Here is a 12,835-nt window from a genome sequence, read left to right as displayed (position 1 = left end):
GAGGGCCAATGTGCAATCTTGGTACTATCGACCAATCTACACGACATCATATCCAATTAGTCTATCACGCCCATTGTTCCTCACATCGTCCTACTGAATGTTCTGCACGTCCAATGAGATCAGGGGCGGATTGGGAACAAATAGCGGCCCTGGAAAAATTTGTACTAGTGGCCCCACATGGGCAGCACCAGAGGTGTAAGGGCTAGCCATGGGCCATGGCAGCAGCACCCTCCCCCCAAGACTTTCCAGATAGTGGGCGTGTCCAGCATCAAGGGGGGAGTTAAAAGGAAATAAAATTAAATATTATGAGCACATTATACGATACACCTTCAGAATTTAGGAAACGATATAATGCTTTAGAAAGATATATTTTCTTGCTTATTACACCAACCGTATCCCAATCACTATTCACTCAATCTTATATGTCAGCCAAGCAGGCAGACAGAGCATACACTAGATCATCTGCAATCACAGGCTAAGTGGCAAAGTCATTTCATATATGCAAATTGCTTGGCATCTTATTCATTATGTCTATAAATAGGACCACATGTCCTCAAACAAAACAGGCCCCACTGGTGCATCGGCCCACCGGGAATCTTCCCTGTGAGCCCTATGGCCAATCCGCCTCTGAATGAGATGATTCCTCTGATGACGCGGTATTGTTACATGAAGCATGCATGATATAACGTATCCTCACACGGTGCATTGTGTAGTGTGTATGGTGATACAATATAGCGTTACATCAGGTGTGTAACCATCTTTAGAGATACCTGTCTGATCAGAATCTAATAAAGGCACATGTATTTAATTGTATCTAATTAACACTTAATAATACATTTATGTGGCACAATTATTTAATGAATTTATTAATGGGGCAAGTTAAAAAATAATTAATAACAAGGAATAACATTTTATCTAGACATTTTAGGCGGTATTCAATTCTTTTCACCCCCTTCCACACCCGTTCTATTTCTGCTGGTATAATAATTTCAGCTTGCTATCCCTGGGGTAGCTAGGGCGCCCAACCCTTTACGCAGCTAAACCTGAATACTATGGGCGCGATATGCGCGATAACGGGGATCACTTTAGAGAGGAGATTGGGCGTGATATATCATTTGAATACTGCCCACTGTATAATATATAATAGATAATAATGATATTATGATACCAATTAAATAACAGGCCCAAAAGTATTTTTTACGTTAACTGTGGCTATCACACCATCCAGAGCCATTCGTTGCCTGACGGACACTATTAGATATATTTAAATACAATAATGCTCTAAGCTTTGTGACTTTCTTTATCTATTAATAGCTTAATAAGCACATTGATCATGAAGTAAACACACACTTACCAGGCGGAACTTGTGGGAGTCAGGAAAGTGTGAGTACTGAGAGTGAGACTGGGAAGCACATCACAGAGGTATCCCAATGGAATCTCATTCCCCTTCTGCATTGTAATGAAAAGAAAGGGGAATACTTGTTGTGTTTCCGGAGAAACCGCTCTCCAGTGGCTGGACGGTCACTCGTTCTACTATGTAAACAATACGCCACTGTTCCCTTGGAAAAGAAGACGGTGGATAGTGAAATTCAGCAACATTAGAGGACAAAATACATTATCAGCAGTTTCTAATACCTACCTGACACTGAAAATGCTCACAAAATCATCTGGTTTAAGCATATGATTTGTTACAATGTATCTGTGTTGTTTATAAATAAATAAATAGATAAATAACATCAATAGATAGAGCCCCTGGACTCCTATTATGAAATTTGCATCATTCATTAAAATAACATAAATCATCTGCATAATATAACATTGATGTGATATTCTCATAGCCGCTTGGAAAAAATGCTTTATATTTTAAATGTCCAGGACAACTGATAATTTCCTACATTTACTGGGTTTGAAGAATTGCTTCTCTTAGTGATTGTAGTATCCGTGTTTCAGTGATGTCACAGGGGGTAAATTACAGATCACTGTTGTCCCTTTATAGAAAGCCGGTATGTATTATTATGAAGTGGATGTTAATAAACATAAACACATGATTTTCAGTATGTCTATGTTACAGTGTCGGACTGGGGCATGTAGGGCCCACCGGGGGAATGCTGTGGTAGGGGCCCATGTTTAGGGGTATGGCCAGTCTGCTGAGGTGGTATGACCTGCCACCTCATTGGTTTGACTAACCATATATACAGTAAATTCAGCTGCTGCCTGCATGATAATGTACCAGATTAATAACACAATGCACTGTAGAAAATACACCATAGTCCAGTATAAGGTAACAGGTATCCGGACTCCAGGTCGACAGCAAAAAGGTCGACACACCTTAGTTCGACGCCAGTTGGTCGACACACCTTAGGTCGACATGGACAAAAGGTCGACAGGGACAAGGTCGACATGGAAAAAGGTCGACATGAGTTTTTCACGATTTTTTTCTTTTTTGGAACCTTTTCATACTTAACGATCCACGTGGACTACGATTGGAATGGTAATCTGTGCCTAGCGAAGCGAAGGCACCATGCCCGAAGCATGGCGAGCGAAGCGAGCCATGCGAGGGGACGCGGTGCACTAATTGGGGTTCCCAGTCACTCTACGCAGAAAACGACACAAAAAACATAAAAAACTCATGTCGACCTTTTTCCATGTCGACCTTGTTCCTGTCGACCTTTTGTCCATGTCGACCTAAGGTGTGTCGACCAATTGGCATCGACCTAATGTGTGTCGACCTTTTTGCTGTCGACCCTGAGTCCCAGACCCAAGGTAACATATGTATAATTCAAGTGCACAGTCTAGAACCTGATCCTTAGAGTAGGAGGAGGGCCCCCCAGGCAGTGGGGCCCACCGGTGGTTTCCCCTGTACCCCTGTGGGCCAGTCCAAGCTTGTTTATGTAACACCACATCATAGAACACAACCCATGAGCTAGGAAATGCGATAACAGGTGTCTGGGAACGATAGAAACCTGTCAGAAGTATTCAGGGCCTATTTATCATTCAATATTTGCAGCATATCCCCCGAGAACACCCACTTTTGGGGGATACCTGCAAATATGAAGTACCACCCATTTTCCACAGCAGCTACAGCAGCCATAGGTTTCTATCTGCCCCCATTTGAAGATCACATTAGTCACTCCAGAACCCTCCCCAACAATGGTTGCTGCACATGCATGGTTAACGGACCAAGTATGCACAGTAGCGCGACGAGGGTAAAAAAATAGAACTGCTGTGACAGGGATGCCTGTAGATTGTAGATGCAAAGGGGTGTAGTATGTTATGCCGGCGGTCGGGCTCCCGGCAAAGGGGCCAATGTATAATTGAAAGTATATGGGCGTAAATGTGTCTATATGCAGAGCTGCAGGCATCCCATGATGCGCCCACAACTGCAGCTTATGCACCTAGTCTGCGACTAGTCAGGATCATCAGCGTGCACTTGCACATGCCCTGTACTAGGTGCAGGAGATGTATATTTTCAATTACGGCCAGGTCTGCATAGGATGCCTTTGGGATTTTGGGGGTAATTCCAAGTTGATCGCAGCAGGAATTTTGTTAGCAGTTGGGCAAAACCATGTGCACTGCAGGGGGGGCAGATATAACATGTGCAGAGAGAGTTAGATTTGGGTGGGGTGTGTTCAATCTGCAATCTAATTTGCAGTGTAAAAATAAAGCAGACAGTATTTTCCCTGCACAGAAACAAAATAACCCACCCAAATCTAACTCTCTCTGCACATGTTATATCTGCCCCCCCTGCAGTGCACATGGTTTTGCCCAACTGCTAACAAAATTCCTGCTGCGATCAACTTGGAATTACCCCCTTTGACTCAAGAATACTTCTGAGGCCAACACTGCACCAAAAAAGTATTGTTTCTTGGACATTTATACCAAATATGGAGAAAGTGCCCCTATGCCCACAATTCCTTCAGCACTGAAGACTGTAGAAAGGGTATGTGGTGTATAATAGCACCTATTGTACATTGTATTGCCATCTTTCTTATCGAAGAAGGAATTTGATCTAGACAACCTATCTTTGCCCTATCTCTCCCCATTGGAAGTCCCCAGTAATCTATTCATCTACCCTGAGGGCCTGATAGGAAGTCTATAGCGGTATCCAGACTCTGGGTCGACACCCATTAGGTTGACACCCATTGGTCGACAGTGGATAGGTCAACACTAGAAATAGGTCGACGCGGCCATTAGGTCGTCATGAACAAGGTCGACATGCAAAAAGGTCGACATGCGGTTTTCAAATTTTTTGGGGTGGACCTTTTCATACCTTACGATCCACATGGACTACGATTGTAAAACGACTTGTAAGCCTGAAACGCGTTGGACCGCTTTTAACAGCATCAGAGGAAGGATTTGTGAACGCCGCCAAGCCGCCGCTGGGCGAATGGAGGATTACACGTAGAGGGAACCAGCCGCCAGCACGCTAATGAACGGCTGCGCTGAGAGCAAAAGCCGCTGACACGGGAGTCCTGAGCCGTCAGCACCGCAGCAGACAGCCGCGCTGTGAAAGAAACTGCTAACAGGAGAAAACCTATCAGACGCTAATACAGGTACTTTTAGATAGGGACAGTTAGGAATTAAATAAGTACCTGCTGCTTCACTCTAAAGGCACCTTGGGAACCCCCTCCTCATAATGGATTACAAATGTTCCTAAAAAGAGTTGTTTACATTTACTAACCACAAATTTTATTTTCACACAGGTTTTGTGTTAACACATAACTTTCTATCAAGCGCTCTAAATTTTAAGTTTGATTGTGAACGGTTACCTGCCTGCATTCGCTCGTCATGCAAGGGGACGCGGTGCACTAATTGGGGTTCCCGGTCACTTGACACCAAAAAAACATTAAAAAGTCATGTCGACTTTTTCATGTCCACCTTGTTTATGGCTGTGTCAACCTATTTCTAGTGTCGACCTAGCCAGTGGCACTGTCAACCAATGGGTGTTGACCTAATTGGTGTCGACCCTGAGTCCCATACCCATCTATAGCATAGGAAGGAAACAATCCATTCATAAATGGTGTTGAAAGACAAGACAACTACAATTGAGCAGGAGTTCCAGGTGTCTGGCAGAAGTCAGAGATGTTGTTATTAATAGAGATGTGCACTTGAAATTTTTCGGGTTTTGTGTTTTGGTTTTGGGTTCGGTTCCGCGGCCGTGTTTTGGGTTCGACCGCGTTTTGGCAAAACCTCACCGAATTTTTTTTGTCGGATTCGGGTGTGTTTTGGATTCGAGTGTTTTTTTTTTAAAAACACTAAAAAACAGCTTAAATCATAGAATTTGGGGGTCATTTTGATCCCAAAGTATTATTAACCTCAAAAACCATAATTTCCACTCATTTTCAGTCTATTCTGAATACCTCACACCTCACAATATTATTTTTAGTCCTAAAATTTGCACCTAGGTCGCTGGATGACTAAGCTAAGCGACCCTAGTGGCCGACACAAACACCGTGCTCATCTAGGAGTGGCACTGCAGTGTCACGCAGGATGGCCCTTCCAAAAAACCCTCCCCAAACAGCACATGACGCAAAGAAAAAAAGAGGCGCAATGAGGTAGCTGTGTGAGTAAGATAAGCGACCCTAGTGGCCGACACAAACACCGGGCCCATCTAGGAGTGGCACTGCAGTGTCACGCAGGATGGCCCTTCCAAAAAACCCTCCCCAAACAGCACATGACGCAAAGAAAAAAAGAGGCGCAATGAGGTAGCTGTGTGAGTAAGATAAGCGACCCTAGTGGCCGACACAAACACCGGGCCCATCTAGGAGTGGCACTGCAGTGTCACGCAGGATGGCCCTTCCAAAAAACACTCCCCAAACAGCACATGACGCAAAGAAAAAAAGAGGCGCAATGAGGTAGCTGTGTGAGTAAGATAAGCGACCCTAGTGGCCGACACAAACACCGGGCCCATCTAGGAGTGGCACTGCAGTGACACGCAGGATGGCCCTTCCAAAAAACCCTCCCCAAACAGCACATGACGCAAAGAAAAAAAGAGGCGCAATGAGGTAGCTGTGTGAGTAAGATAAGCGACCCTAGAGGCCGACACAAACACCGGGCCCATCTAGGAGTGGCACTGCAGTGTCACGCAGGATGGCCCTTCCAAAAAACCCTCCCCAAACAGCACATGACGCAAAGAAAAAAAGAGGCGCAATGAGGTAGCTGTGTGAGTAAGATAAGCGACCCTAGTGGCCGACACAAACACCGGGCCCATCTAGGAGTGGCACTGCAGTGTCACGCAGGATGGCCCTTCCAAAAAACCCTCCCCAAACAGCACATGACGCAAAGAAAAAAAGAGGCGCAATGAGGTAGCTGTGTGAGTAAGATAAGCGACCCTAGTGGCCGACACAAACACCGGGCCCATCTAGGAGTGGCACTGCAGTGTCACGCAGGATGGCCCTTCCAAAAAACCCTCCCCAAACAGCACATGACGCAAAGAAAAAAAGAGGCGCAATGAGGTAGCTGTGTGAGTAAGATAAGCGACCCTAGTGGCCGACACAAACACCGGGCCCATCTAGGAGTGGCACTGCAGTGTACTATATATATTTATTATGTAATGACTGATGACGGACCTGCTGGACACTGTCAGGTCAGCACAGCACCGCAGACTGCTACAGTAAGCTACTATAGTAGTATGTATAAAGAAGAATGAAAAAAAAAAAAAACCACGGGTAGGTGGTATACAATATTATATATATATATATATATATATTATATACAATTATATATATATATATATATATATATATATATTAAACTGGTGGTGATTGATTATTAAACTGGTGGTCACTTCAGGTCACGTTGCAACTTGCAACTAGTACTCCGAGGCCTAAGCAGACAATCACAAAATATATTATTATACTGGTGGTCAGTGTGGTCACAACAATGGCAGTGTGGCACTGACTCTGGCAGCAAAAGTGTGCACTGTACGTTATATGTACTCCTGAGTCCTGCTCTCAGACTCTAACTGCTCCCCACTGTCAGTGTCTCCCCCACAAGTCAGATAATACACTTACAGTCACACTATCTATTATCTAATCTATAAATATCACTTCAGCAAGTAGTATAGTAGTATACAGTATAGTAGTACTCCTCCTAATAATGCTCCCCAAAATACTGTGTCTCTCTCTTCTCTAAACGGAGAGGACGCCAGCCACGTCCTCTCCCTATGACTCTCAATGCACGTGTGAAAATGGCGGCGACGCGCGGCTCCTTATATAGAATCCGAGTCTCGCGATAGAATCCGAGCCTCGCGAGAATCCGACAGCGTGATGATGACGTTCGGGCGCGCTCGGGTTAGCCGAGCAAGGCGGGAAGATCCGAGCCTGCTCGGACCCGTGTAAAAAACCTGAAGTTCGGGCGGGTTCGGATTCAGAGGAACCGAACCCGCTCATCTCTAGTTGTTAAGTGGCTAATTTGGATACATGCAAAAGGTGTACTTTGTAATTTGGGTAATATCTGTCAGAAAGTGTCACATGAGGTGCAGGATCCCCGGTCTACATGATCCCTTCTTCTTTCATCAGAGTTGGGAACTCTTATGTGATCCAGTAACAGATTTTCCAATTGCACCTAGAGCGCCACCTGCCGGGCTTTGGAAGATTTGATCAACGTGATTTCAAAAACCTTTTTTTCTTCAAGAAACTTTATTTAGCGAGTGACAGAGAACAGCCTGCGTGCATGCGTTACCATGGTGACCTGGATGAACTGGTCTGGCGCGCTGTGGTGCAGGCTGGGAAAGAGGGAGTTTTGACTGAGCAGTGGCGGTAACTCAGGGTGATCTCTGCATGGTGCCTGGTGTCAGTATATATATTATATATGTAAGTATGCTGTATACACTGCATACGGGATAGAGTGACCGTGATCCCGCCTCACAGGCAACGCTGGATGTGTCAGACCCTACACAGCTGCTGCACAGTGGTTGTAGGGTTATGTACTGCAGTCGAGGCAGCTGACTGTAATGCAGAATCAGGAGCTTAGGGTGTCTGATGTGTGATATGGCAGTGGTTGGGGAAAACATAAAAGTTGGGATTTAATTTAAAACACTTCTTGGTGCTAAGGGGCATATTTATTATTATATTGCGGGAAATATTCTGATCACACACTTATTTTTAAGGTAATCATCAAAAAATTTCCCCCAAATGTATGAAGGGTGACAGCAGTAGATATCGGACATCTCAATGTTAATTGAAAAAGCACCGACATAGGTCTGTAGGGGATCTGCGCAATTCTGAAAAGTACCATGCTCCAGTCAGCGTAACTTTTTGCAACTTGGCCCTGATGGGTAATTCCAGCTTTAGAAGACCTTCTCCATTGTAGCTTATGGGACACATTTTGCAGAGGGATCCAGTTTTTATTTGGAACATTGATAAATATGCTCCTAAAAATGGAAATCACAATTTCTCTATCGTCCTAGTGGATGCTGGGGTTCCTGAAAGGACCATGGGGAATAGCGGCTCCGCAGGAGACAGGGCACAAAAAGTAAAGCTTTCCGATCAGGTGGTGTGCACTGGCTCCTCCCCCTATGACCCTCCTCCAAGCCTCAGTTAGATTTTTGTGCCCGGCCGAGAAGGGTGCAATCTAGGTGGCTCTCCTAAAGAGCTGCTTAGAAAAGTTTAGCTTAGGTTTTTTATTTTACAGTGAGTCCTGCTGGCAACAGGATCACTGCAACGAGGGACTTAGGGGAGAAGAAGTGAACTCACCTGCGTGCAGGATGGATTGGCTTCTTGGCTACTGGACATCAGCTCCAGAGGGACGATCACAGGTACAGCCTGGATGGTCACCGGAGCCTCGCCGCCGGCCCCCTTGCAGATGCTGAAACAAGAAGAGGTCCAGAATCGGCGGCAGAAGACTCCTCAGTCTTCTAAAGGTAGCGCACAGCACTGCAGCTGTGCGCCATTTTCCTCTCAGCACACTTCACACGGCAGTCACTGAGGGTGCAGGGCGCTGGGAGGGGAGCGCCCTGGGAGGCAAATGAAAACCTATTTGGCTAAAAAATACCTCACATATAGCCTCCGGGGGCTATATGGAGATATTTAACCCCTGCCAGAATCCACTAAAGAGCGGGAGACGAGCCCGCCGTAAAAGGGGCGGGGCCTATCTCCTCAGCACACAGCGCCATTTTCCTTACACAGCTCCGCTGGTCAGGACGGCTCCCAGGTCTCTCCCCTGCACTGCACTACAGAAACAGGGTAAAACAAGAGAGGGGGGGCAAAATAGTGGCAAAAATTATATTATAAAAGCAGCTATACAGGGAGCACTTATTATAAGGCTATCCCTGTCATATATATAGCGCTTTGGTGTGTGCTGGCAGACTCTCCCTCTGTCTCCCCAAAGGGCTAGTCGGGTCCTGTCTTCGTTAAGAGCATTCCCTGTGTGTCTGCTGTGTGTCGGTACGTGTGTGTCGACATGTATGAGGACGATATTGGTGTGGAGGCGGAGCAATTGCCAAATATGGGGATGTCACCTCCTAGGGGGTCGACACCAGAATGGATGCCTTTATTTATGGAATTACGGGATAGTGTCAACACGCTAAAGCAGTCGTTTGACGACATGAGACGGCCGGACAATCAATTAGTGCCTGTCCAGGCGCCTCAAACACCGTCAGGGGCTGTAAAACGCCCTTTGCCTCAGTCGGTCGACACAGACCCAGACACAGGCACTGATTCCAGTGGCGACGGTGACGAATCAACCGTATTTTCCAGTAGGGCCACACGTTATATGATTTTGGCAATGAAGGAGGCGTTACATTTAGCTGATACTACAGGTACCGCTAAACAGGGTATTATGTGGGGTGTGAAAAAACTACCTATAGTTTTTCCTGAATCAGAAGAACTAAATGAGGTGTGTGATGAAGCGTGGGTTGCCCCCGATAAAAAGATGCTAATTTCAAAGAAGTTATTGGCTTTATACCCTTTCCCGCCAGAGGTTAGGGCGCGCTGGGAAACACCTCCTAGGGTGGACAAGGCGCTCACACGCTTATCTAAACAAGTGGCGTTACCCTCTCCTGAGACGGCCGCACTTAAAGATCCAGTAGATAGGAGGATGGAAAATATCCAAAAAAGTATATACACACATACAGGTGTTATACTACGACCAGCTATAGCGACAGCCTGGATGTGCAGTGCTGGAGTAGCTTGGTCAGAGTCCCTGATTGAAAATATTGATACCCTGGATAGGGACAATGTTTTACTGTCTTTAGAGCAAATAAAGGATGCATTTCTTTATATGCGTGATGCACAGAGGGATATCTGCACACTGGCATCACGGGTAAGTGCTATGTCCATTTCGGCCAGAAGAAGTTTATGGACGCGACAGTGGTCAGGCGATGCGGACTCAAAACGGCATATGGAAGTTTTGCCGTATAAAGGGGAGGAGTTATTTGGAGTCGGTCTATCAGATTTGGTGGCCACGGCTACAGCCGGGAAATCCACCTTTTTACCTCAAGTTACTCCCCAACAGAAAAAGACACCGACTTTTCAACCGCAGCCCTTTCGTTCCTTTAAAAACAAGAGAGCAAAGGGATATTCATATCTGCCACGAGGCAGAGGAAGGGGGAAGAGACAGCAACAGGCAGCTCCTTCCCAGGAACAGAAGCCCTCCCCCGCTTCTACAAAAGCCTCAGCATGACGCTGGGGCTTCTCAAGCGGACTCGGGGGCGGTGGGCGGTCGTCTCAAGAATTTCAGCGCGCAGTGGGCTCACTCGCAGGTAGATCCCTGGATCCTGCAGATAATATCTCAGGGATACAGGTTGGAACTAGAGACAGATCCACCTCGCCGTTTCCTGAAGTCTGCTTTACCAACGTCCCCCTCCGAAAGGGAGACGGTCTTGGAAGCCATTCACAAGCTGTACTCTCAGCAGGTGATAGTCAAGGTACCTCTTCTACAACAAGGAAAGGGGTATTATTCCACTCTATTTGTGGTACCGAAGCCGGATGGCTCGGTAAGACCTATTCTAAATCTGAAGTCATTGAACCTGTACATAAAGAAGTTCAAGTTCAAGATGGAGTCACTCAGAGCAGTGATAGCGAACCTGGAAGAAGGGGACTTTATGGTATCCTTGGACATCAAGGATGCGTACCTCCACGTTCCAATTTACCCCTCACACCAGGGGTACCTCAGGTTCGTCGTACAAAACTGTCACTATCAGTTTCAGACGCTGCCGTTCGGATTGTCCACGGCACCTCGGGTCTTTACAAAGGTAATGGCCGAGATGATGATTCTTCTTCGAAGAAAAGGCGTATTAATTATCCCATACTTGGACGATCTCCTGATAAGGGCAAGGTCCAGAGAACAGCTAGAGATGGGATTAGCACTGTCTCAAGAAGTGCTAAAACAGCACGGGTGGATTCTGAATATTCCAAAATCCCAGTTAATGCCAACAACTCGTCTGCTGTTCCTAGGGATGATTCTGGACACGGTTCAGAAAAAGGTTTTTCTCCCGGAGGAAAAAGCCAAGGAGTTATCCGAGCTTGTCAGGAACCTCCTAAAACCAGGAAAGGTGTCTGTACATCAATGCACAAGAGTCCTGGGAAAAATGGTGGCTTCTTACGAAGCAATTCCATTTGGCAGATTCCACGCAAGAATTTTCCAGAGGGATCTGTTGGACAAATGGTCAGGGTCGCATCTTCAGATGCACCAGCGGATAACCCTGTCTCCAAGGACAAGGGTATCTCTTCTGTGGTGGTTGCAGAGTGCTCATCTATTGGAGGGCCGCAGATTCGGCATACAGGATTGGATCCTGGTGACCACGGACGCCAGCCTGAGAGGCTGGGGAGCAGTCACACAAGGAAGAAACTTCCAGGGAGTGTGGACGAGCCTGGAAACGTCTCTTCACATAAACATTCTGGAACTAAGAGCAATCTACAATGCTCTAAGCCAGGCAGAACCTCTGCTTCAGGGAAAACCGGTGTTGATCCAGTCGGACAACATCACGGCAGTCGCCCATGTGAACAGACAGGGCGGCACAAGAAGCAGGAGTGCAATGGCAGAAGCTGCAAGGATTCTTCGCTGGGCAGAGAATCATGTGATAGCACTGTCAGCAGTGTTCATCCCGGGAGTGGACAACTGGGAAGCAGACTTCCTCAGCAGACACGACCTTCACCCGGGAGAGTGGGGACTTCATCCAGAAGTCTTCCACATGCTGGTAACCCGTTGGGAAAGACCAATGGTGGACATGATGGCGTCTCGCCTCAACAAAAAACTGGACAGGTATTGCGCCAGGTCAAGAGATCCGCAGGCAATAGCTGTGGACGCGCTGGTAACGCCTTGGGTGTACCAGTCGGTGTATGTGTTTCCTCCTCTGCCTCTCATACCAAAAGTATTGAGAATTATACGGCAAAGAGGCGTAAGAACGATACTAGTGGTTCCGGATTGGCCAAGAAGGACTTGGTACCCGGAACTTCAAGAGATGATCACGGAAGATCCGTGGCCTCTACCTCTAAGGAGGGACTTGCTTCAGCAGGGTCCCTGTCTGTTTCAAGACTTACCGCGGCTGCGTTTGACGGCATGGCGGTTGAACGCCGGATCCTAAAGGAAAAAGGCATGCCGGAAGAAGTCATTCCTACTTTGATTAAAGCAAGGAAGGAAGTAACCGTGCAACATTATCACTGCATTTGGCGAAAATATGTTGCGTGGTGCGAGGATCGGAGTGCTCCGACGGAGGAATTTCATCTGGGTCGATTCCTACATTTCCTGCAATCAGGATTGTCTATGGGTCTCAAATTGGGATCTATTAAGGTTCAAATTTCGGACCTGTCGATTTTCTTCCAGAAAGAATTGGCTTCAGTCCCTGAAGTCCAGACTTTTGTTAAGGGAGTGCTGCATATACAGCCTCCTGTGG

The 12,835-nt window shown here is 46.5% G+C and overlaps 2 protein-coding genes across 3 annotated transcripts in view; one reads left to right on the top strand and one right to left on the bottom strand.

Annotated features, from left to right (window-relative positions):
- LOC134929410 (RING finger protein 151-like) overlaps positions 1 to 1,505 on the bottom strand; it is a 31,048-nt gene extending 29,543 nt beyond the window's left edge. Inside the window, exon 1 of the mRNA XM_063925052.1 lies at positions 1,355 to 1,505. Within this exon, the coding sequence (XP_063781122.1) occupies positions 1,355 to 1,455 (101 nt within the window). The 5' untranslated portion in view covers positions 1,456 to 1,505. The remainder of the gene's footprint in view (positions 1 to 1,354) is intronic.
- RAD54B (RAD54 homolog B) overlaps positions 1 to 12,835 on the top strand; it is a 177,161-nt gene that overhangs the window by 39,994 nt on the left and 124,332 nt on the right. Inside the window, exon 1 of one of the 2 annotated variants that reach the window (XM_063924111.1) lies at positions 7,648 to 7,814. The exons of the other annotated variant lie outside the window; for it this stretch is intronic. The gene's annotated coding sequence lies outside the window, so the exon portion shown is untranslated. Of the gene's footprint in view, positions 1 to 7,647; positions 7,815 to 12,835 lie in introns of those variants that run through there. 2 annotated transcript variants of the gene reach the window in all.

The sequence above is a fragment of the Pseudophryne corroboree genome, chromosome 5 (assembly GCF_028390025.1).
Source record: "Pseudophryne corroboree isolate aPseCor3 chromosome 5, aPseCor3.hap2, whole genome shotgun sequence".
In the NCBI taxonomy this organism is placed as follows: domain Eukaryota; kingdom Metazoa; phylum Chordata; class Amphibia; order Anura; family Myobatrachidae; genus Pseudophryne; species Pseudophryne corroboree.
This window is presented reverse-complemented; position numbering and strand designations above follow the sequence as displayed.